Raw genomic sequence first — 26,277 nt, 5'->3', positions numbered from 1 at the left:
ACTGACCATCAATCTTTATCACTTGGTCGAAAGCTGAGCGCAGAGTATCATCTCGAGACTGTTCCAGAGGAAAATCTTCCATGGGGTGTAGGACAGGAACCCGCGGAGCCTCCTGACGAGGTCCCACGGGGTCCCCCTCCCCGTCTGCAGTGTCGGACAACCTTGCGTCACCGCTGAGCACAGCACACATGTCACACGTCCCTACCTCTCGTGAACGCACTCCCCCACACTTCGCCACTGCTCCATGGAACCCAGGCCAATCCGTGCCCAAAACAAGGGGGTGCGTAAGGCGGGAGCTAACCGCGGCCTTTATCATATGCTTTTTTCCCCTGAATCTAATCTCCACTGGTACAATAGGATATTCGTGAACATCCCCATGCACACACCTTATCTTCACCCAAGATGCCTCCACCAATGCCCCGGGTCGAACCAGGTTTTGGTGGATCAGGGACTGTTCACAGCCCGAATCCACCATAGCCCGGTGTACACCCCCCTGGATCCTTACCGGAACGCTGTATGTCCCACCTGGACCGGGAGAGGGTGCTGGCGTGCCGGCAACCCGGACCACCTGGCCGACCACCGTGCGGGGGCATTCTCGGCGGGTGTGGCCAGGCCGCCCGCACCTCCAGCACTCCTGTCCTGACGTTTGAGGAGCCCTCTGTGGGTTGGAAGCAGCGTCTGCGGCAGCCGGAGCCTGGTGGGGAGGGGAAGCAAAGGAGAGGTTAGTACGGGGCGCCGGAGCTGGAGGCGTCGGTATACGTGACGCCATCGTCGGCGGGGCCAGGGTTTTCCTGCGTGGCACTGGTGTCGGTCGCGTCACTGGAGGTGCCCGTCCTTGGCCCCCCGACTGGACCGCCAGATGATCCTCGGCCAGCATCACTGCTGCCCCCAGATCCGCCGGGCGATGACACCTCACCCAGTTACTCGTCTCCCCTGGCAGCCCCTTGATGAACTGTTCCACCACCATCTTCTCCACCAGCCGAATCTCCCCCGCAGACTCTCCCGGCAGCAGCCACCTGGTTGCCGCATCCTTTACCTGCTGGGCAAATACAAACGGGCGCTCACCCGTCCCCAGCCGAGCGCCTCGGAAACGGCACCGATGGTCCTCAGGCGAGTGGCCCGTCCTGTCCAACACCGCCTTCCTGACATCCGCGAAGTTCCTCCGGGCGGCCGCTGGCAGGCTGACCGCTGCCGTCTGAGCCTCCCCCGTCAGTAGGGGAAGCAGCTGCACCGCCCACTCCACCTGCGGCCATCCGCACACCGCCGCCGTGGCCTGAAACATGTCCAAAAACGACTGTGGGTCATCCGCCGCCGTCATCTTCTGCAAGGCCAGCCTGGAGACGGAGGAGGAGGAGGAGGAGGAGGAGGGGGAGGCAGACCGTCCTCCCGCCCGGGACAACAGCCGTTCGAGGACGCGGGATTGCCTCACCGCCTGCTGGTGCAGCGCCTCCAGGTGCTGCCGAGTCGCCGCCGCCTGGTCGGCGTGCATCGCCGCCAAGTCCCGGAGCATCTGGGCCAGCGCAGCCACAGGCTGCACCGGTTCCGCCGGAGGCGCCGACATCCCCGTGTATCAAGTGCCGGTTGGGTGCCAATGTGACAGGTTCGCTGTCCGTGGGTCCACTTAATACACACACGCCCTGGTTGTCGAGGGAATATTGTTTATTACTGTACTACTTAAAGTTCTCCGCAGCCCGGTGCGCAGCCTCCGCTGCCTCTCAGTCCCCGCGGTCTCCGCTGTCCCACAGTTATGCAGCCTCCGCTGTCTCTCCGCTGCTCCTCAGTCCATGCAGCCTCTGCTGTCTCTCCGCTGCTCCTCAGTCCATGCAGCCTCTGCTGTCTCTCCGCTGCTCCTCAGTCCATGCAGCCTCTGCTGTCTCTCTGTCCGCCCGGCTTTTATCCTCCGCTCCGGCTGCTACTGCAGGGATAATTAGGTCAGCCAATTACCATCACCTGTGCCAATTACCTTGACGCTGCTTCCATGCTCTCCTCCACACCTCTCTCCCCTGCAGCTGAGCTCTCCCACGCCCGTCGCCACAGTGACATATTCGACTCAGCATATATTTTCCATTTATTGTATTCCCTTCCAAATATTGCTTCATTTCAGCTTCATTAGATGGAATCAGATTTATTTTCCGGCTAACCAAGAAAATGGAGGAGAAGCTTCAAATATGTTGTGAAAGGATTGTATTTAACTCAAATTGTGCATTTTCCCAAACTTATCCCTGTATTTTTGGTGCCTAAACTTAACCAGGTACCTACAACTAAAAGTAAACAAGTGAAAACACAACTTAAATCTAAGAATGTTGGTTCCTCGTGGGTTGTGAATGCTGGTCTTCGGGGTGAAAGTCCTGCTGCTGTTTGTCACCATCCTTCAGCCTCATGCTGAACTTTGTTGCACCTTCAGAGCGGAAACATCAAACTTTCCTTTCGAGGAGAAATTATGTTTCTTGCAGGTTTTGTATAGCTGTATTGGAACGTAAATTTTTTGAGACATGGTTGGAAGTTTGGAGGCTGGACCAACATATTGAGCTCTTGGTCGTGCTCCTCAAGCTGTTACTAAATAGCTTTTGCAGCTGTTACCGTGTGGGGCAGTGCTAGATTTGCAAAAATGTTTTGGTTGATGCTACATGTCTAAGTAACATCCAAATTAATGCCAGATTTAAGGATTCCCAGCAGAGTATTGCTTTGTAACAAGATGGTCATTGTTATTCACTTACCTGTCAGTGGTTTGATTGAGAAATTGTTCTCCTATTTAGTGAATAAACTTTAAAACTACCAAAACAAACCCATTTTCTTTGCCCGTTAAAAGTCTACACATCAGAAATACAAGTTTTCTATTTTACGGCTATCAGCTGAAGTACAAAAATCGGAGCAACAGCAACATAGAAGTCGGCATCCACTTATTCTCTGAGCTGTCAGTGACACTTAATGCTATTTGTTTGATTATCACTAGCTTTACAATTGTAGCATGAAGGTCCTGATTCAAGCACATGAGTGTAGTCAGAGACTGAGCATTTCCATGATTTCTAGCTTCAGCAGCTGAGTGGTGGCACAATGCAGCCACAGCCGCCATTTGGACTCTGGTCAGTGAAGATCACGACTGTAAAAAAAAAGCTGAATTCGACAACTGGCGTGACTAAAGTTAGATTTTTTTTTTGTTAATGTTTAAAACTAGACATATCTGTATTTTATTGTACATAGTTTGTTTATCTAGCATCTAGTCAGTACCGTAATAGACAGAGCTGCTTCTTCAGGGCTCATATTTTTTGTCATTGTGTTTAAACCCTTGCAGCTCTTGACTTTCTGTCATTTTGCCAGAATTTGTGTAATAGTTGCTTTGCACAAGCATAAATTCATGGCGATCCAAGTGTTGGAAACAGTCCAAAGCCACTCAGCTAATGTTCAATTGCTACAGCAACTCTTTATATCATCATAATTCACCATATATATCATAGTAAGATGAAAACCTTAGAAGATGTATACAGGGAAACCCAACAAATCCAAAATTTCAGTGGCATTTTGGTGGTATTTAGGGATTTAAGTAAATCAGACTTACCTTTTTTTTTATCAAAACTTACTGTTTGCATTGTATGTGTAACTTTAAAATAGCATAACAATCTCACAAATCCTTCTCCAGCTTCAGCCCTACTCTCAGATTGTTCTAAATCCTTCTTGTATACTTTATTCAATATGACTCATGCAATATCTCAAAGCATCTGCTAACAGTTCTCATAATGCACGTCAGCTGCTGATTATGTTAATGGGTCCTATAGAAAAGAGTTGGAACATCAATGTTTACATAGAAAATTGATCTCTTGTACACACAGAAACATGATATCCAGAATTCTGTACTGTACTGTTTGGTAGATATAAGTCAGAGAGGACACAGCATCACCTGCTCTACTGTCAACATGATGTTGTTATATTATTATGCGTGAGTGTTAAGGATTTGCACATTAGGTTATTTACATGCATAGACTGTGGATTAGGATTGTGAGAATGCAGCAAAGGGTAGAATGTGAAGAAGTTCACATGACAGAAAAATGTAATATTTGTTGGACATTTCACATTTGTTAAAGGGAAAATAAAGAATTTATTCTAAAGAAGAAACTAAACAGTTTTCTTATTCGAAGAAAAAAAATCTGTTTTAGTCTTTCTGCTGTTGAGATTTGATTGGAACACAATATTTGTTTACAGGAATATACTTTAATTACTTCTATGTTATAATTTAGTTGTTCATCTGTTTTCGATCTCAGTGCAGGACCCGTGTTGTTCAGTCTGTGTGCAATAAACCGCTTTGCTTATATGACATGAAAGGAAAGAAGTCATTAAAATTCAAGAGCACATTCTTGTAGTATTATGTCATGCTGCATGTCACGGTCGTTGCGTTATATAGTGTACAGCATTATGTCATGCCATATGGTTCGATAGCACAACCATTTGAACATGTTATATAGTATTTATGCACTAATTGCTGCATGCCTGAGTGTTACCTTCATTTCTGCACTGCCTATATTGTATCTCTATAAATTTAAAGTGAGGAAAAAATGGCAAAGACATGCTAAATGACATTTAGAGGTAGCAGACAGACGGGCAAACAGAGAGGATTACAAATATCTGTCGACAGGTGGGTCACAGACGCCGTGGAGGCCAATGAATCATAAAGGATATTGATATCAGTGCTGGTAACTGTTGTAGCAGCCGTGCTCCTTCGCATCATTCAGCCCTTCCTCTCATTTGATGGCAGTGATGAGGGGAATAACCGGCTGCTGACCCCAGAGAGGCTGCTGTGTACAGTCAGCCTGCAGGCCACAGTGCATTCCCGTTACCTGTACTAGAAAACAATGATGAGCAGTAATTAGCTTTGGGACCCCTGAGACCGAGCACCAAGCACTGAGCTAGTCGTTGCTTGCCTGTGAGGCAGACGTCCAGTGTTTATGCTAATGTAGTAATTAGCTGTGGTGTGGCATGAAGTGCAGACTGGAGAATAACTGTCAACTGGACTGCAAAGAGAGCGACGGAGAGAAAAATGCTGCTATGATGTGAATTCATGTCAATCCATGAGTTATAATGATACAGATCAGTCAGGCCCAACATTAAAACCATCTGAATAATATTGTGTAAGTTCCTGTTGGTACATTGTTTCAGTCCAGTTTGGATAAGATAAGATAAGTCTTTATTAATCCCACAGTGGGGAAGTTTGCGATGTTACAGCAGCAAAGATAGCGCAAACATTTAAGGAATGAAGTATAAAATAAACCTCGCTTAACCTCTAAAGACATTAACATTATTGCACATATCAGTGGTATTGCATGGATTTTTTTGATGAATAGATTCAAAATTCGAGATTCAAAACTTTTATTTGTCACAAGCACAATTATACACAGTATAACGCACAGTGAAGTACATTGAGCACCTGTTCCAGACCAAAACAATAAGAAGAAGAAAAAATAATAAAAACATGATAGATAGATAGATAGATAGATAGATAGATAGATAGATAGGAATAAGAATATTAAATAAAAGTGTCAAATAGTGCAAAAAAATATATACATACAAGGGGAAACAAGGATAGTGAACACCGTTTGCAAGTTGATTGTCTATTTAATCTCTGCTGTATATGTATGTATGTCTATATGTATTTCTACATTTAGTCTTTAGAATAGAAATACTGACACTACTATTGTACAGATTGTGCTTGGGTAGAATACTAAATAGCATGTGTTCTGGTGTACGTAGAAAATAGTGCTGCACAGGGGTTTTAAAGGGCAAACTATTCATAATCCACATGATATTGTACCAAAGAGTTGCAGGGTGAGGTCTTTGCAGATCAGAGCTACTCTGGTGTTGAGTTTGGAGGCCATGTGAATGCTTACAACTCTTGGTCGTGTTCTTCGAGCAGATTCTGAGAAGTATGCCAGGACCCAAGGTTCATCAGCAGTCATTTAACGTGACTATATTAGTCTATAATACTGGTCTGTGTTTACACTCTAAAACACATGGATAGCATCTATTTTAGAGTTAAATTGTTGGATTGGCTTCTTTAAAATCACTGCTCACTGCAAAATACAAATGCTTAAAATTAGTTTGACCTTCTCCAAAGAATTTCAGTAAGTAGTATTATTGTTATATTGTTGTTTCTTCTGATTACTGTCTGACTTTTTGAGCTGGATATCTATAGAGACTCTAAGGCTGCTGATGTCCAGGAGCGTAATGTTTACAATATGGCCGTTATGGATTATATATTACCTGTTAACCTTTTATGCTGTATTTACTGATGCATATAGCTGAGATTGTTAAAAACAAACCAAAGAAACAAATGTTGGCACCCATGAATTTTATTTTTCCAGTTTTTTGTCACAGATTTTTCTTTTTTTTACTCTTTCTTCCCTTTCATCGTTATGTATAAAGTTACATAAACTGCTTGGACGACAGTCTTTTTGTGTGAAGTTTTAAGTGTCCCTGAAAAGCAAAAGCTGTTTTTCTGAGCTCCAAGCAAACAGTGCGTCACCAACACTGACATTTTTTTTAACTGTGCATTAATTTGCTGAGAAAGAAAAGCGTAGCAGCTGTGGGCCGCCACCACACTGTACTATATTTCTCTCAGTGGCCAAACACACAGAGCAGCTCTTCTTCCCTGTTGCAGTTGTAACAGATTGGACCCGAGGCCAGCTCTCCCACATGGCAACACAAACAGCTACAGGACCGGTCAGCCAAAGGTGAAGTCCTCTGAGCCAAGACATGCATTATAACCGCGTGTGTGCAAACTATAAGTCAGCACTGTTTGACAGTAGCAGAACTGCGCACTGTAAATCAACACATCTGTGATGATTGATGGGTTTATGGTACAAGTTCACTCGACAGGCTCCTTTTGATTTCATGCTCCAGAGCCAGTTACATTAAAGTGATGTATTCGTTTTGCTACTGTGCTCGGAGAATGTTGGCAAAATCAAATATTACTAATAATTAGTGGGAGAGTTGCAGGAATGAGGATCCAAGTGCAGAACACCCAGACAGGCAGGAACATTTTTAGGCGATTTATTTTCAGAATAATAGAGGCTGACTGGCAGATTGGACAACAAGCAGGCAGGCAGGTAACAGGAACAAACAGGAACCACAAGAATAAAAAACAAGATCAAATATGGGGATGAGTAAGCAAAATCTGCCAGAGAACAATGGATAGATGGCAGGTATAAATACACTCTGAGGCTGATTGGTGGACGGGAGCAGGTGAGGTTTGTGAAAAAAATCAGGTCTGGTGACAATAGGTGGAATGAGCTGCGACAAATGGGGACAACAAAACAGGATCCAGACCAAAACTGTTATCAGAGTTTAACTAAATGCCTGAATAATATCATTGGGAGGACATTTTATTTGCTAGAACTGCTTCATTCTGCAATTTTGCACTACATTTATGAAGGATGTGATGTCAAGTTTATATTTACAGAGAAACCACAGATGTTATAAGGAAGAGACTCGTCTCCTAAACAGTCTTGAATAGGATAATAACCAGGAAACATCCCTTAAATAGAGCTGTTGCACTGATGCACCCACAATGTTGTGAAACTGTGTGCATGTGTAGTAGTAGAAGAAAAACCTGCAGGAAAAAAGCACTTTATGAGCCTTTGGGGCAAAATAACTAAAATTTTAAGTAGTTATAGCTCCTTTTCGATTAATTTAGATGTATAGCTGGTCTTGTTTGCCTGAAATAACTACTTGTGTGTCCCCCCGTCGAATCACCACCTTATCGCGGTGGAGGGGTTTGAGTGTCTTGGTGATCCTGGGAGCTATGTTGTCCGGGGCATAAGCCCCTGGTAGGGTCTCCCAAGGCAAATTGGTCCTGGGAGAGAGACCAGACTAAGAGCGATTCAGAAAACCTTAATGAAAGCACAACAACGTGAAGCCGCAACCTCGCCCAGGTTAGGGATACTGGGGCCTTCCCCTGGAGCCCAAAAGCATCTGGCTGCAGACCTCCACTGTGAGGTCGCTTCCGGTGCAGGCTCCACTGTCAGGACGCCTCCACCATAGATATATACAAACACTAGATGTCTCAAGACGGAGTCGGCGGCGTCGTCACTTGGCGGCCATCTTAGGACAGGGGACTGCTCTGGCGCACTGTACTGTAGTCAATGGTAAGGTGGATGATTTCCTCACTTTAACACTCATAACTCGCTCAATTCTTGATTGATTTACAAACGGTTTAGTTTATTACAAGCCTTATTAATGTGGCTATGATTCAGGCTCAATTCCGAAATCGCAGCTTTTCGTTTTGAAAAATGTGGCATAGTTGTGTGTCTTTTCTGCCTGGCTACTCACATTGAAGATGGTGTTACTCACAATCTGATTTTCAATTATTAGGTTTTCCTGAGACCAACGTTTTTTGAGAACCGAATCTTTAGGTGAAATTACATTCTTTGTGGTTGTGGTTGTATTTATTTGCTTGTTAAAAGACTTTGATTGAGACCTTAGACTTATTGTTTGTATACATCTATGCCTGGATTAGTTAGCCTGCAGCCGAAATGCATTGTGGGTAATGTAGGCACCAGGTTCATGAAAAGAAAAGACAACATCTCTGTTTGTTGTGTATTGATTTTGGTTGAGCTTTGTTTTTATCTGTGCATTAGAAAGCTGATAGTAATAAAGAAGTGCAATGCTAAATAATAAAATTACATTTACATCCATTTATGCTGAAAAAAGATGATATCTGTGTTCATTATTATATGAATTCAATGGTTTTAATTATTCTTATGTAAGAGTAAAAGAAGTACATCTCTGACGTTTATAACAAACCAAGCTGTTCTAAAATCGGTTGAAAATTGAGCAATCTACAGTGATTTTAAAATCCATGCTCCATTGACTTTAATGTTATGAGTGATCGAGCAGCCCTGTCCCAAGATGGCCGCCATGTGGCGACGTCGCTCCCCATAGGCTGACAGCGCTCATGAGCCATCTAGTGTTTGTATGGGGATGGCTAGTGTGACGTCATGGACCACTTCCGTGTCCAAGCCGCGGGGTACCGAATGAAAACACAATGGCAGTAGCGAAAGAACCGGTCACCTTTTTCACTGTGACATCTTATTTTGCGGATTTTCCGAAGTCGGTAAAGCGAGGTCTTAACTCTTACAACTCAAACAGAGTTGTAAGAGTTAGTGTGCTGGCAGGTGGTTTTAAAGGGAAAGTGCAGGCGTCAATGAAAAGGAAAACGTACAGTGTTGAGGTGAGTAGCTAAGTAGTGTAAGCTAACAAACACAGGATGTCAGAAATAAAGCTAGCTTTATCATCTGTGTGAGGTTAAATGTCGTTTACTTGGCTTTGTTAGAGTTGTTATGTTAGATTTGAAAAGTATACTCTAAAGATTCCCAGCAGCACACTCTAGCGCTAACTTCTGCCGGGAGCACATGGCTAATTTGCATATGTAAATAACTACGCATCTCTTTACACTAATCATGAATCCATAACAGTTAAAACAATCTTAGTCAAACATTTTTAGCAAGTCAGTCCAAGTATTGGACTCAATTAAATCCAAGTCACATAGACCCATATCCTAGTCAAGTCGAGTATTTTGGGCAGATTGGTCAAGCAAGTCCAAGTCCCCAAAACTGGGACAAAAGTCTCCCTCGGCAGACTTTATTCTTATAAATTAAAAGTATAAACTTATTATCAGAGACTTTAATCTCGACCACTTTTAGTTTCTTTTGTAATGTGGCCCAAACACTCCTCATAACACAAAAAGATAACATGATTCAAGCGGCTAATACTAGCTAGCGCACGTTAGCTCCCGGCGCTAAATGTATTTTCTAAGATTAGAAATCCGACTTACCTTATCAGTGTCAGCCATCTTCTCTTCTCCTTTTCGTCCAGAGGAAAGTGGTTGAAAGATATCGTTGTATTTACATCATTTCTATTGTTGCAACACAGGACACAACACAGCACCATTATATCGTTGGTTTGGTAGGACACGGAAGTGACGTTTTTGGACACGATGACGTAGTTACTAGCCATCCCCATATGTCTATGGCCTCCACTGTCAGGACGGGAAATGCACGGGATGCATTACAAAATAAAATCGAAATAAAATCGTGTAGGGACTTCCGGTGGAATTGATTTTCGTGCTAATGCATTAATTAGTTAATAATAGAACATAAAATCTATTAATCCCTTGTCTATATTATATATCGTTTTTATTTATATATTAAACTTCTTTTTTGTCGTTTTTGTTCTGTGTTTTCCTTTTATGTTACGCATGAGCCCCACCATACAGCGAATACAAGCGGCCGAAATGAGTTTCCTCCGCAGGCAGGCTGGGCTCAGCCTTGGAGATAGGGTGAGGAGCTACCCTGGCTGCGGACCTCCACTGTGAGGTTGCTCTCACAGTGGAGGTCTAAAGCCGACCCGACTCCGGATAAGCGGAAGAAAATTAATGGATGGATGAGCCCCACCGTGACTTTTTATGCCTGTGAAGCACACATTTACATTCTGCCAATAACCGTATCAAGAGTATATTGAGAATTTATAATTACTCCGCCGAGGAACGCGGTGGAGTTATGTGACGATCGGCGTACGCTTGTCCTTCTGTGAATCCGGCTGTTGGCAACACTACTCAAAAAGGCAATAACAGATATGGATGAAATGTTCGGGGAAGGTCAGAAATGACACAAGGACCACCTCATTAGATTTTGCCAGTAATGCGGCTTATAGTCTGGATCCACGGATTTGTTAAACATTTCCCATAGAGATAGCGGCTGGCACGGCGTCGCTGTAACTATGATAACAAGCAAACGCTTAGTCAGTTGCCTGCATCAATTCATGCCGCCCGCTGCATATTTAATGAAATAAATTATTAGTTAATAAACAAATGCTGCATTTATATAAAAAACGCTACATTTCTGACAATGCCATGTAGGGGAATGAACAGCCTTGAAGGAGTACTGCGCTGTCTGAGTGCTTTTCTGGTTCTTTTTATTTGGACAAGTGAAGCATTAGCATTTGACTTTTTCAAAACACTTCTCATTAATGATTGCCATGTACATAGAGCAATATACACCGTTTTGTGTAATATTACAGCTTAGGTCATTGCGGAAAACATAAACGTGGGTGACTTGGGGCTCAAGTGTCTATTTGTAGCCTATAAAGCCGAGGAACTTTTGTCTATGCTAATTATGTTCTTGTGCTGCTGGAGCACCTAAATACCACCAACTACTACCCAAACTCTTGAGATCTACAGTGTAGTTCAAGTGAATTATTAAGTGCTCAATGAGAAAACAAAACATGAACACACAAAGTCACAACATGATCAAATGTTCTGTTATCCTTCAATTATTCATCTTTGTGACATTCACAATATGCCAGATAATTGTTTTCGTCCACTACTATGTCACAAAATTTCAACATGTCCTCAATGTTGTAGAATGTGAATTTGAAGACCTCCAGGATTTCTTCCCTTTCCTGCTCATCCATGTCTTTTATACTGCAGAGCAGCCTCAGCCTGTTCCTCCTCCCCCATGTATAGAACATCAGGCAGGTCCACTCTGGCAGAGAAGAGTGTCTTATTGGCCTCAACCCACTCGGCTGCATGTCTGCAATCATGCAGAATACGCACTTCAACCGAGTCCTATAGAAAAGACAGAAATTTTAAAAAATGTCTTTCTGTACCATAACTGCTGCACCAACAGTATCTGACCAATAGATACTGTGAGAATAGCCTACCCCTTCCACTGGTGTGCTCACATCAGCAGGTCTGACTGAAACCTCAGCTTGCTGCTTTTCTTCCTGAAAATATATAGATAAGTAAAAAGATCAGTTGTAATATTCAAGCCTAACCTCCAAAAAGAAGAAAAAGAAAAGATCCCATCAGGACCTGTTCAAGTAGTCCACCTTGACATATTAGTCAGCTCAACAAATGTTAATTTTCAATCCAATCATGCATTATCTAGACACTGTTTATTTTTAGAGACAGCAGGTGTGACCTTAACTCATGAATGGCATATTCTTTAAAGACAGTCCACAATTGGAGTACAATTTGGAAAAAAGACTGTTGAAAAAATAGGGAAATAGAAATGCTGGTTTCCAACCTGAAACAAAAGAAAAACTCAAATGGGACTAAAACAAAATTAAAATCTTACCGTAGTAATGTCATCCACCCTTCTTTTCTTCAGCCTAAACACTGGTGACACCTCACCTCGCAGGAGGGCTTTTGATGTATCTGTCCAGTGAGCGAACAGCTTTCCATGGCTTAAAAAAAGATTAAACAATAAAAAATTGAATGACAGTGCTGTGCAACAACTTAAAGTCTATCAAATATAAAAGTCTTTTTAGTATCACCTTCCAAGGTCAAAGTTTTCCATCAGGACGATACACCACCACTGCTGCAAAAATGGCATGTCCATCTGAAAAATGAAGACCAACAAAAAAACAAAAACTTGAATTATATGTCAGAATAAGTGTTTTGTTGATGTAATTTTGAGCTTACTTTGATTGAATGAATCAACTTACAATGGTAAAGTCATAGGGAGCATCCAATATGGTGTAAAGGGCATTCTAGGAATAAAACATAGTAAATTTAATTTAATGCTGATTTCTGCACACAAAATTTCACTAAATGTTTAGGAGTTTTTAAGTCCTTAGCTTTTCAGTCACTGTGATTATATGGGTTCTGAAGTGGTGTTTTACTACCATCTCCATGTGTTCTCTCTGTTATTTATGTTTATCCATGGAGATGAGAAAATACAAACCTTTTCATACAGCTTTTCCCTCAACTAACGTTACTTGTCACCATTGTCTGCCTCTCAGGTGAAAAGCTCACTACTGTCACTACTACTTCCACTGTGTGACTGGATATGCAGCATTTTCTTTTTGCATTTCTTTTCATTTATGCAGCACGTCTGTATATGGTGCATTTTTCTTTTGCAGCGCGTTTCTGTGTTTGCAGCGTTTTCTTTTTGCAGTGCGTTTCAGTTTATGCAACGCATTCATGTATTTCAGCCCGATCTCACGGGGATTCGTGAAACTGTCACGTAAGTTTTAGTTTCGGTTTCGTGTGCACCAACACGATTTCGTCATGTTTTTCGTGCCGCTCACCACGAAATGCGCACCAATGTATTTTAAACGGCGGACTTTTCGTGCCACTCAGAACGTATTTCAAAAGAATGTGTATATTATATTTTTAATGTAAAACCGTGGCGAATCCAACGCTATATTTTGCATGACATCGTCCCTAAACATAACCCTAACCATAACCCTAACCATAACCTAACCATAACCTAACCATAAGCCGGTGGTACACTTACCAATTTGCATAGGAATTTCAAGAATGTCCGGCGGCCGGCGGCCGCAAACCCGATCACACAAGCAGTATACGCCGATGGACAGCTTAGATCGTCATGAATCCGCCGGTATAAACCACTTTCAGATGTGATTACCACAGCGAAAAACATTTCGTGGTGAGCGGCACGAAAAACATGACGAAATCGTGTTGGTGCGCACGAAACCGAAACTAAAACTTACGTGACAGTTTCACGAATCCCCGTGAGACCGGGTTGTGTATTTGCAGCTCGTTTGTGTATATGCACGTCATTTTCCCCTGTCAGCCACCGTAAGTTACACTTTCTGTGGATAATAAAAATCAACAACTCACCGTAAACGCCAAACGATACAGACGATCACTCGCGTGAAATGGCTTCTTCTTTTGATTTATTTAGCGGTTAGTAAACCAACTTCAGGTGCGTTACAGCCACCTACCGGACGCTTATGGTTACTTCCCGTCCTGACAGTGGAGGCGTCCTGACAGTGGAGGTCTGCACCGGAAGCGACCTCACAGTGGAGGTCTGCAGCCAGATGCCTCTCCTGGAGCCAGGCCTGGCGAAATAAGAAATAGTCGAACCTCGGATTCAGGAGGAGCAATGCGGATTCCGTCCCGGTCGTGGAACAGCGGGCCAGCTCTTTACCCTTGCGGAGCTGCTGAGGGGCTCATAGGAGTTTGACCTGCCAGTCTACATGTGTTTTGTGGATCTGGAGAAGGCCTATGACCGTGTCCCCCAAGGGGCGCTGTGGGGGGTTCTACGGGAGTATGGGGTACCGGGCTCGTTGCTGCGAGCCGTTCGGTCCCTGTGCGACCAAAGTGAGAGCTGTTTCCAGTGGGTGTTGGACTCCGCCAGGGCTGCCCCTTGTCTCCAGTACTGTTTGTGGTCTTCATGGACAGGATCTCAAGGCGCAATCGTGGTGGGGAGGGTGTCCGCTTTGGGGGTCTCAGGATCGCATCTCTGCTTTTTGCAGATCATGTGGTTTTGTTGGCGTCCTCAGACCGTGACCTTCAGCACGCACTGGAGCGGTTTGCAGCCGAGCGTGAAGCGGCAGGGATGCGGATCAGCACCTCCAAGTCCGAGGCCATGGTTCTCTCCCGGAAAACCGGTGGATTGCTCCCTCTGGATTGGGGGGGAGTTGCTTCCCCAAGCGAAGGAGTTCAAGTATCTTGAGATCTTGTTCACGAGTGATGGGAAAATGGAGCGAGAGATGGACAGGCCAATTGGTACAGCGTCAGCTGTAATGCAGGCATTGTACCGAACCGTCGTGGTAAAGAGGGAGCTGAGCCGTAAAGTGAAGCTCTCGATTTACCAGTCCATCTACGTTCCAACCCTCACCTATGGTCATGAGCTTTGGGGAGTGATCGAAAGAACAAGATCGCGGATACAAGCGGCCGAAATGAGCTTCCTCCGTAGGGTGGCTGGGCTCAGCCTTAGAGATAGGGTGAGGAGCTCAGACATCCGGAGGGAGCTCGGAGTAGAGCCACTGCGCCTTCGCATCGAAAGGAGCCAGTTGAGGTGGTTTGGCCATCTGATTCGGATGCCTCCAGGGAGACTTCCTTTGGAGGTTTTCCGAGCACGTCTGTCTGGGAGGAGACCTCAGGGTAGACTCAGAACTCGCTGGAGGGATTCTATATCTCGTCTGGCCTGGGAACGCCTCGGGATCCCCCAGGAAGAGCTGAAAAGCGTTGCTGGGGGGAGGGACGTCTGGAATGACCTGCTTTGCCTGCTACCTCTGCGACGCGGCCCCGGATAAGCGGAAGAAAATGGATGGATGGATGGAACTACTTGTGTGTGTTATCAAGATGGCTGCTGAGTGGTAAAATTTGCCTATGATGATGACCATGCGAATGAACCAGGTCGTGTACAGGGCTGCTCTTGAAAACAGTCTTTTTCTATAGCTGGAAAACTTTCCTGCCTTCAATGACTGGATTTTCCAACAAGACAATGCCCCTTGCCACACGGCAAGGTCAGTTAAAGCCTAGATGGAGAACCAGAACATTCAAACCATACCTTGTCCTGCTCAATCACCAGATCTAAATCCAATTGAAAATCATTAATTGCAAAATGGAGAACCACAAGCCCAATAACAAAGCAAATTTGTTTGAATTTCTGTAACAGGAATGGGCCGCTGTGACAGCAGAACAATGTCAGAAGCTGGGGGAGAGCATGGCTAGACACATCGCTGCAGCCACCAAAAACAATGGTTTTGCAATCAAGTACTAACTCCTGTGTGTATCATGTGACTAAAACAGACAGAAAAGAAAACATGGAGTGCCTAAAAGCATTGTTTTTGGCAGTATAATGCCATAGCTATTGATGCAAGAAGAAAACCATGGAATATGGCTAGATATCAGCTCCTAAATTAAACTCTTATGAGCTATTATTGTTGGTATCGTTATATTTGTCCAAATAAATGTACCTGTAGTTGTACCAGGCATCAAAATGAACAAGAAATTGAAGAAAACAAAGGTGGTCTAATAATTTTTTCCATGACTGTTCATCCTGTTCCCAATGTAGTTTTTTATATTCCAGGTGTGTCACACCTCTTTTATGTCGAGGATGCAGCAAAGGCTTTATCGAGGATAAACTAAAGATTCACCTGTGCATCATAGCTCATAGCTCCTCTAGTCAACCTTTACTTTTTTGGGCTTTTTTTAGGTCTAGCCAAACTTTACTTTGCATTGAGCATGGAGGCTATGTCGAGGACGATAAAATTAATGAAATGAGATGAGCTTTTAGGTTCTGTTCTTCAACTATATGCGGTTGAGTGTTTTTAACATTTTAGGTTGGTTCAGGTACTCAATATGAATGGCTACAGGGTAGTTTTTTTGTGTTAATGTGGGGAATGTTTTTGATTCTGGCAACAGTGTATCTTTAGCAGAAGTTGAAGGACATCACTATCAGAAGTGCTATCAGCATTCACATCCAGGACAAAATACAGTTACAACACCCTAAAAGAGATGAGAAAACCTAATTAAATCAACAAATTGAAGTCAGCATTCCATCCCTGTAAATAGTAGAAAGGGATATAAGAAAAATAAGATATTGGATAATAAAAAGATATATGGTAAATGATAAATGTATGTATACTGACAATCAATAGAAACTTTGAGGTAGAAATGTACGCAGAATTCTACTTGTAGGGGGGTTGTAATTATTCATTGTGGATTTACTGATGATCTAGTGCCCTGGTAGTTGAGATAATGATGAGTTGTCATTTTGTCATGATTCATTGCACATGGGTTGGTCACTTTGCAAAAGTGAACCAAATACACACCAAGCAATACTCAGTGAGCATCTGCACAATTTGAGAATGGGTTTTGAAGGCCTATATAAAGGCCCAAAAAAGGCCACCATTGTTAGTCCAGTGAACAGCATCATGCCGCATGTATCACATGAACAGCGTCTCCGGGCACTGGGTATGGTGGAGGCCGGTTTGAGCTACAGTGATGTAGCCAGGCGTATGGGCTGTTCCCAACCCACAATCAGAAGCCTGGTCCAAAGCATGCACCGACGGATTGCTGCCTGCATCGAAGCAAATGGAGGCCATACTCGGTATTGACTGTTGTGACTGTGTTTGGCAGGTGCCGTTTTCTTTTGTGAAATTCTTTATTTTGAAATCATTCTTGAAACTAGATTTTTGTTTCTGTATGCCAATATGCTAAACAAATGATTCATATGAACAAAATCCCGTTTCGGGCTTCAAAATAAAAATTATGTTGAAAAATATGGGCTCAAAGTTTTTAATGACTGTCAGTGTACAAAGATTGGAGTACAGTTAAGGCCATTATGAAGGAATCTTTGCATGTCTTTAAAGCATGGTGGCCTTGGCTCCAGCTCTGTTTCTCCTGCACGCTTTGTATGCAGCTTGATCACCGCTGCTGATGCCTTCATAGGGAGGTCTGAAATGGTCTCCTCAGTGATGCCCTTCTGTTATGGCAGTATGGTGTCTCGCTGCATATAAAGCTAGAGCTTGATGAGCACATTGATGTTGTAAGAACTTCGCTCCCTTGCCACTCATCCACCGTTCCTTCTGTTTCCGTTTGCACATTTTGCTTAGCTAGTCGATCATGGCCTCGCTGTCATCCCAGTTTCCAATCTCCCTGTCGTGAATAAGTGGGTGGGCGTTTTTACTGCTCCTCCAACCCAGCAGCTGCTGACAAATAAGGACAAGAACTGAGGGAGCGGGTGAGTTAGGAGTGCGATGACTCTGCTAATAGTGATGGTATGAGACTGATCTCCAGCCAGAGGCAGACTTGGGTGAGTGGTGGTGTCACACCATCAACAGAGTCCCAGAAGAACACACACATAGACATATGCAGGTACATGAAGTCCAGAGTAAATCTAAGGACGAGTCAGAAAGTGTCCTCATAAATCCCAAAATTTATAGATGAGTGATAAATATGAGGTAAGGAAATGTTTGCATAGAGGTGCAGGGCATTTTCCTGCTGTGATTTAGCTCCATTTGTCCCCTTTGCGAAAAGGCTGATGTAACATATGAATACAAATGATGTGTGCAGATGGATTACCTTAATCATGAGCTGTTGGCTCCACAGTAACCAGATCTGAACCCCAGCAGGAGATTTTAACAAGTACTCTCCACCTACATCATTAAATCACTAAATGAGGGAATATCTTTGGAACAATGGTGTTTATTCCTCTTAAGACACTTGGAGGACAAATGCTGCTGCTAACAAGTAGTGGCACAAAATGTAATTAAGTTGTCACTTAAATTAATTATTTATGATGGTTTTTCCTTTAAGTTGTCACCCACCTGTATTTGTATTAAACCAAGGTGATTATTTCACTCGGCTGTTTTACGTGGAAGACCATATTATTAGAAATAGCAAGGGTTGGGAGACGTAAACATGGAGAGCTACCTTTGTGATTAGCTCTGAATCTCTTAAACTGTGTCAAAATGGTGACATTTCAACTTGAATTTCATTGCTGCACTGTAATGGAGCACTTTCATGCCACAGTTCGGGTCAGTAGCACCAAATATTCTCCCTCGGACACCTCAGGACATTATACTAGAAACCTGCCTTGACAGTGCACAGCCACATGAAAGTTGAATAAAACCACAAGCATGCTCCTGGTGCCCTCCTGACCTGACACAACTTGTCTGGTTTTGAAACTGCAAGTTCTTCCACTGTGAAAACTGTTGTTTCTTTCCTTGGTGGTAACTCCAAACCGTCATCTTGTCACCAGTGAAGATCCTCGACATGAATTTTGAATCATCCTGGCTGTAGAATTATATAGAATGTGATGATTTTTTTCTCCACTTTGAAATCCATGGAGAAATCCCAATCACAAATTTGCATGTGCTAGTGGTCATAAGAACATGTGTGGCACAGATATCATGATGTTAGCCTGACTCATGATAGCTACTGCTTGCACATGTTCCATATTGACGAGCACGATGTGCTTCGTGCATACACACCAGAAACGGTATCAGAACTTTTACATCAACACTTGTATAAGTCACAACAAGTCATCTCAGGGCAAAACAAAACAATATTTTATGATGGAGATAAATCCAACAAATTTAAATAATTGTCTTTGAACAGCACTTTGGCAACAGAAGAAGAAAAAACTTCCAGTAGCAGAACCAGGTCCGCAGAGGGCGGCTATCTACCTGGACTGGTTGGGATAAAAGTAAAGGGATATCAGAAACAAACAACATGCAAGGGAACGCTAAGCTTTGTAGAAGTTGGTGAGATGAATAACCTCAGATCAGAAATGTAGCTCCACAGCTAGAAATACCTGCAGAAAGAATCAAACACAACCAACAGGAGCTACAGGAGCGAAAAGGCTCAAAGTTAATGACATGCAGTGGAATCATATGGCCAGTGTCAAGTCTTTATTATACTCCTGTGTGGACACCTATAGATGCAAAGAATAGAATGTATAGCAGGTGAAAGAGAGGGCAATAAAGGAGAGATGAGATGCAGGACAGCTAAGGGTCATTTGAGACTTTAGCTATAAGTTTTATTAAAAAGGAAACTTTCAATCCTCATCTTACAAGTAGAGAGAAGCTCCTGAACCCAAACTGGGAGCTGGTTCTTCAACAGAGGAGCCTGACAGCTGAAGGATCTTCGTCCCATTGTGCTTTTGCAAACTGTAGGAACCACAAATAGGTCTGCTGTCTGAAAGCGGAGTGTTCTGTTGGGATAAGATGGTATTATGAGATCTTTAGGATGAGATAGAGCTTGGTCGTTAGGGGCTTTGTTTGTGAGGACAAGGATTTTGTGTGCAAATGCAGTATGATCACAACCAATAGTTGATATTAAGCTTCCACCTATGTGATTTCTATTTTTTGTAATGTCTGTACATCAAATACATGACATAGGACATTTAAAGTTACAGGGGAAAAAAGAAAACAGAAAAAATGGCAGAAGACAAAATCAACTTGAACTAGTTCGATGAAACTTATAAATATACACTTTTATTAGATGAGAAATTTGACCCCATTCTCATGTTTGTTAAATACAAAGATAAAGCAAGCTAATTTAGACAGGAGGAAACCGCATAGCGTGAAATTGGAAAAAAACTGCCCACAAACAGCTATAAATTTAACAAATTTTTCCCCATAACTAAATCTTTTATCTCTGAACAGTATGAATCTTCAGTCAGACAATTAGTAGAAAGACATGAGAGTTCCTTCAGTTTTCTCCATTAACTCAGTAAGAACAGCTTGTGATTTCCCAATATTTTAGATTGTGCCTTTAAAACAAGACTTAGCAAGACAATTTAAACAGTCCAAGGAACAAGATGCAGGTATTTACATGACAGCAAGTCAATTAAAAGTTAGAATTGAGGGTGTTTTCCTCAGTGCAACAGCCTGTCAGCCTATAGAGGTCAGTACAGCAATTCATTTCCATCACTCAGGGTTCAGTATTAGAGTCTGTCTTTGTGATTTCATATAACACTTTCATGCTCATATTTACTCCAACCTACTTTGCTGTTTCTGATTTTTATCTCTATAAATAAAAACACTGTCTGTCGGAAGGTTCCCTCCAAGCCAGTTCATCATCTTTAATCTGTCAGCCTTTGATCTCGTATGTAAACTAATACAACTGGTCATGTAACAGAGCAACACACCTGGGTTTCTGTCACCTCCCACTCATTCATTTGTAAAGTCTGTAATTTTAAGAAACAGGAAGCTCTTCTTTGGTTCTGCATCTATTTGCACTGTTTTGCATTTTAACTGTGGTTTATGCAGGACAAAGGAAGTGATGCAACACAAACAGTTTATTATAGTGTCTCCTGGATGTCAGGTTTAATCTGTAATACATAAAATTGTCGTTTTGCAGTTGGCTGATGATAGCCAACTTGTATACTTTCTGGCAACAGGTTGTTTTCATCTTCTGTGTCCTCTTGTCCTCCAGGGCTCAGCTGATTCCTACACAAGCCGACCATCTGACTCGGATGTTTCCCTGGAGGAGGAGAAGGAGGGTGGCCGGCAGGAGAGGGAGCAGCAGGCCACCGTTCAGCTTGAAAGGGCAAAGGTTGGTTCAACTGGGAATTTTTTTACAGAATAAAGAATGACATACTGTACTTTAAGTCACATTAAAACCAGCCTGCAACCTCCAGAGCTGCAAAATGAGCATACGTGCCATAAACTACAGTTCCCCAATTGGCCACAAGATGCTGACCACAAAAACGAGTCAATCCCCATTGAACCCCATATTAAAGTGTCCAACTTTACAGAAGAAACTAGACAAGCCCTCAGTAGATGGCAGAACCACGCCATCTACTGGCTACCACTGTGCAGCTCCTACCGTCACACATGTGGCTTTCAATTTTGATCATCCTACGTATATTCCTTCCTACTTGATCTGCTGACCTGTAACTCCACAAGTGAGCAGGGGACCTTAGACCGATCGTCAGTGCCAAGTTTGATCATCCTGACTTCAGCACTTGCAGAGATATCTGACCGGACATACACACACACCCACATACATACATACTTACCCAGCCAGCCAGCCAGCCAGATACCGAAGCGAATGCAGTAACCCCGCTGACGTGTACGTCAGGCGTGGTTAATAAATGTTGTACCCTGGCACAAGAAACCATTTTGGTCTATATAGCTATTTTCCCTAATGACTGTGTGGTGTTAGCATTTTATTTAGGTATTTAAATTGTATTGAGGCTTGAAGTTAAGATTTAAGATTTCTTTATTGTCATTTTTCTTGGTATCTTTATACATAGTAAAACAAAAACCATTCCTCACCAGTGTGCGCCCTTCAAAATAAAAAAATAAGGAAAACATTCAGATATATAAAAACAGTGACAGCTAAAATGATGTAGTGGATATCTAAAAATAGCAGCAGGTTAAAATTAAACAGGCAAGAAGGATGCAAACAAATTCATGTACTGTAAATGATGGAGATCATTTTAGATAAAGTTCTGCATAATTAAGAAAGTGACCACTTTGAATTTTGCTCCTTTTTTTTTTTTTTGCAAATTTTTGGCAAAGTGGGAGTGAGACAGATTTAGGCACTGCCAAAGATAGAAACACTGAGCTTGAAAACTGCTCTGCAGGAAACCAAGGAAACCAAGAAAGGTGACTTCATGGAGGATTCCTCCATCATTCTCTACAGTCAATGATTAAAACACGTAAAATCTGAGCTCACAAAAAAAACCACTCATGATTCAGTTTCATTTTAGTGCACCAGTGGTCTGCAAAAATGAATGTCTAAAAGCTGTCAAATTGTAGATGTCTCAATTTATTCTGATCCTGTTCCTATCACATTTTCTCTTGTTTGAGGACGAATTTCTTACTTTTCGTAAGCCTGCGTTAAGCACTAAATGACTGGAAAAAATATGATGTTGAAATTACAATGAGCTCAGCAGTTCATAGTAGAATTATCTCTTTAAACCACCACTGCTAAGCCTCTGGTTTAGGTTTTATTTCTGCAGAGGTTCCAGCTTCCTCACTGACATTAACCTCAGTAGACCACAATGCAATGCTGCTGTAAGATATAAAATATGTAAATGTAAATAACTTTAAAATGGGAAAATCTTTTCTTAGTTGTTTTTTTATTGGGTTAATTCTTGTAGCAGCATCTCTGATTGTATTTTAATTGCATGTCCTGTCTAACAAATAACATTATTAATGCTATGTGTGACAGTGAGTCAGAAAGCACAATACCTGGTCATTGAAACTAAGACAGCTACATGAAATAAATACAGCCTTTAAGACACAGTTTCATATGCTGTAGAATAATTATTTCATTGTTGATTTTTTCCCAAATCAATCGATTAGTTATTTCGTCTATAAAATATAAGAAAATGGTGAACAAAAAAGTCAGCCGGTGTTTCCCAAAGTCCAAGATAACGTTGTCAAATGTATTGTTTTCTCCGCAACCAAAAGATATTAACTTTCCTGTCAAAGTGGAGGAAAGAAACCAGAAAATATTCACATCTAAGCGACTCAAATAAGAGAATTTAGACTTTTTTCTCAACAAATTGTGTAAACCGATTGATAGGTTAACAGAAAAGTTATTGATTAATGTAATAGTTGACCACTAATCAGCTGTGTTGCTTATTTATATCTTATCCAGGTCTATCAAAGAATCAGCTTAAGAAATACAATGGTTAAATATCAAAGAGGCCTGTATAATAAAGGGGCAGAAAATCATTATTTAGTTACTCAGTTCAGTCTATTACACGGTTTACAGTCTATTATTAGACCTGTAGTCCCTAGTAGAAAAAGATAATATGAAAAAGAAGACGAACATATGAAACGGAGCATTTGCAGAAGCCATCTCTGTATATTAGCTTTATCACCTTGCAGTGAGATCTGCTGCTTTCCCTGCTATGTGCTGTTATCACAACTGCTGCTGTCTTGTTTCCGCCGTCGTCAGGTCTGAAATAGCTTCTTTTCAGCAGCGCCCACCGCTTACTGCAGGCCAGGCTGGATTCAAGTGTGATGCTGGAGCCTGATGAGCACACTGATGCTGCAATAATCTACTCCACTGAGAGGAAACTTGCAGTCTTTGTCCTCCTTCCACTGTTGATTTAAAATTTTACAGATCTCCATGTCATCTGTCACTATGGTTACTCTCCATTCCTTCTGTTTTACAGACTAAAGCGGTGGCATTCGCTGTGAGGACCAATGTCAGCTACTGCGGTGCGTTGGATGAGGATGTTCCTGTGGCTGGCACTGCCGTCTCTTTTGATGCCAAGGACTTTCTCCACATCAAAGAGGTAGAATGGCATCGCTATTCGGTACAGCTAAAACTGTGGGACTGTATAGATGATTGAACTGAGAATGCAGAAGGTCTTTTTTTTATATAAGCACATAATTTTATTCTAGTTATTCTACTGCTTTTTCATCAAGTGACTCACTACTCATAAGAGTTAGAGGAACATGTTGCAAGCAAACTCACAAACATGATGAACTGTATGATGAGAAAATTTGATCATTTATTCTTTACCTGGTGTTTGCCTATTTATCACTCAGTTGTAGATACACACATTTCACAAGTCCTCAAATGCCTTGTTTTGTTTCTAACCCAAAGATATTCAGTTTATTGTCAGAGTGGAAGAAAGAAACCAGAAAATATTTGCATTTATGAAGCTGGAATAACAAAATTTAGAATTTATTTTCTTAACATATTGCTTAAATCAAATATTAGAAAAGTTGCTGATAAAAATAATGGTTGACAACTAATCAAATATTAAAATAATTGTTGCCACTTGTTGATATCTCATCCAGATCTATCAATTAACCAGTTTAAGAAAAAGCAATGGTTAAATAAAAGGACTTTCTCCTCATTAAAGAGGTACAATTCAGTCACTATTCAACAAAGTTACACCTGTGGGACTATGTAGATGATTGATCCTGCAGAAGGTCTTTTTAAAAAAAATATAAACGCACAATTTTATTGCTATTATTCTCCTACTGTCTCTCAAATGTAATACTCAGCTATCAGGTAACTTACTGGTCAGTTAACTTGTAAACCACTGCTTACCACCAGAAAATGTGATCCTACAATCTTCACCTGGTGGTTGTAGAAACACAAATTCATTTTCGGCACTTTAAACATGTTTGATTCGTACTGGCTTAAAAACTGAATCAAAGTTCACTCCTGTCCTTGCAGACATCAGTTAAACAAACCACCGAACCCGTGTAGTAGCTGTTCTGGGCCTCGTTCATCCCACTTTGTCCTTTTTGAACAGCTGGTATGGAGTACCATTCACCAATTTGTCCCCACAGAGAACATGATCATTCAGAAATGGCTCTCTGCATTGGGTCACGGTGATCTTTGTGTCTCTTTATAAACTTTGGCTTGGAATCCAACTGTTTTTTATCAGGAAACAAAATACATTTTAGCAGTGCCAAGTCTAATTTGAACTCTGCACTGTTCAGCTTTAAACATCTAGATTGTGGTGTTATAACTCTGCCAAGGAATGTCGCAGAGGTATGTACTTTTGTCTGTTTGTCTGTGCGCAACATTACTCAAAAACGGAACAACAGATTTAGATGAAATTTTCAGGGAAGGTCAGTGAAACAATGAAACAAGGACCAAGTGATTAGATTTTGGCAGTGATGCGGCTCATTGTCTGGGTCCACGGATTTGATAAAGATTTCTGTATCATTGCAAGATTGCGGCACAGTGTAACTGTCACTATGACTACAAGTGAACACTACGTCAGCTGCCTGCTGACGATCGCATGATTGCGATCACACTGCAAATCCGCCACTGCGAACTTATCGGGACTTGTCCGTCGGAAATCAAACACCAACTGAGCAGCCTTGGTGGCAGTACTGCGCTCTCTGTGTGCTTTTCTTGTTAGATCATGTGTCCAAATTTATAACGTTTCAGCATACTTGACGCTGTTGTGGGTGTATTTTTGCATCAAGATATTAGAAATTGCAGTGCTAAAAGAAAATTATGTTATGCTAATCTTAACAGGGAATTACTGAGTATGAATATTAATAGTAATAATACATAATACTTATTTACCACTTTTCAAGACACTTAAAGATGCAGAGTTGAAAAGAGCACGAAAAATATATAGTGGAAAGGAACATATAGAAAAGGGGAGTTATAAGTTATTGGCAATATTGAAAAGATGTGTCTTTATGGATTTCTTGAATATGGAGAATGAGGACAATTAAATCCATTAAGCATTCAGTGCAGCAGATCATGTTGATCTTTTCAATAGCAATTCTTTTGATTGATGTGATGAAGTCTACTTATTACTCTGTCTAGGATTTTTTTTAATAGATTTTTAAAAATTTATTCAGTTATTTGTGTATTTTATTAATTGTATTGCATTGTTGGTTATTTTCTTACTCTGTTTCTATGAATTTTTGTTTTTATTTTGTCCTTTACCTTGCTATGTTAGAAAATGCACATTTTACATTTATACTTATACTGTTTCTACTTCTTTTCATATTTTTAGGACATACTTTCCTACTTTAATTCGTGTACTTTTTACTGTTTATATTTCTAAGACTTTGAATGGGAAAAACTGCAACATAAGCAATATCCCCTCCAATCAATAAAATATTTCTGAATAGGTTTTTCTACCGGTATATTTGTTATTTACAGTGGGTACAGAAAGTATTCAGACCCCTTGGTCTGAATACTTATGACCATGTGATATTTCAGTTTTTGTTTTTCAATAAATTTGCAAAAATTTCTACATTTCTGTTTTTTTCTGTCAAGATGACACAGAGAGTGAAAAATTTCAAGGGGTCTGAATACTTTCCGTACCCACTGTAAATGACAATACATTCCATTTTATTTTATTGCATGTGTTATTTAGGATAGTGTTTCTTCAGTTCCTCAATTCCTGTGTTTTTGAGTGCTTCATAAATTAATATAACATGATGTTTGTAGCATTGCTTGTATTGAATAGTTGCATTTTTATTCCTTTTAGCTGTAGAGCACTTTTTGTTAATTTCATTTATATGAAATTAAATAAATATAAATAAAGTCCAATCGATGGATCTTAATGG

The 26,277-nt window shown here is 41.6% G+C and overlaps 1 protein-coding gene and 1 long non-coding RNA gene across 7 annotated transcripts in view; one reads left to right on the top strand and one right to left on the bottom strand.

The window, feature by feature from the left end:
• The window catches only part of cacnb4a (calcium channel, voltage-dependent, beta 4a subunit), an 81,049-nt gene that overhangs the window by 37,093 nt on the left and 17,679 nt on the right, over positions 1 to 26,277 (top strand). For all 6 annotated transcript variants that reach the window (XM_051958941.1, XM_051958939.1, XM_051958938.1 and 3 more), the window contains 2 exons: positions 20,690 to 20,809; positions 23,391 to 23,513. In XM_051958941.1, coding sequence (XP_051814901.1) covers positions 20,690 to 20,809; positions 23,391 to 23,513 — 243 coding nt within the window. The remainder of the gene's footprint in view (positions 1 to 20,689; positions 20,810 to 23,390; positions 23,514 to 26,277) is intronic.
• On the bottom strand, positions 10,943 to 13,692 carry LOC127537135 (uncharacterized). The gene is made up of 6 exons (XR_007946630.1): positions 13,634 to 13,692; positions 12,493 to 12,537; positions 12,322 to 12,386; positions 12,123 to 12,231; positions 11,707 to 11,769; positions 10,943 to 11,611 (listed from the first exon to the last, which is right to left on the bottom strand). It is a non-coding gene; the product is annotated as an uncharacterized LOC127537135 (long non-coding RNA).

The sequence above is a fragment of the Acanthochromis polyacanthus genome, chromosome 14, assembly GCF_021347895.1.
Source record: "Acanthochromis polyacanthus isolate Apoly-LR-REF ecotype Palm Island chromosome 14, KAUST_Apoly_ChrSc, whole genome shotgun sequence".
Classification (NCBI taxonomy): Eukaryota; Metazoa; Chordata; class Actinopteri; family Pomacentridae; genus Acanthochromis; species Acanthochromis polyacanthus.
Note: the sequence above shows the minus strand (reverse complement) of the source record. Positions and strands in the feature narration are given on the sequence as shown.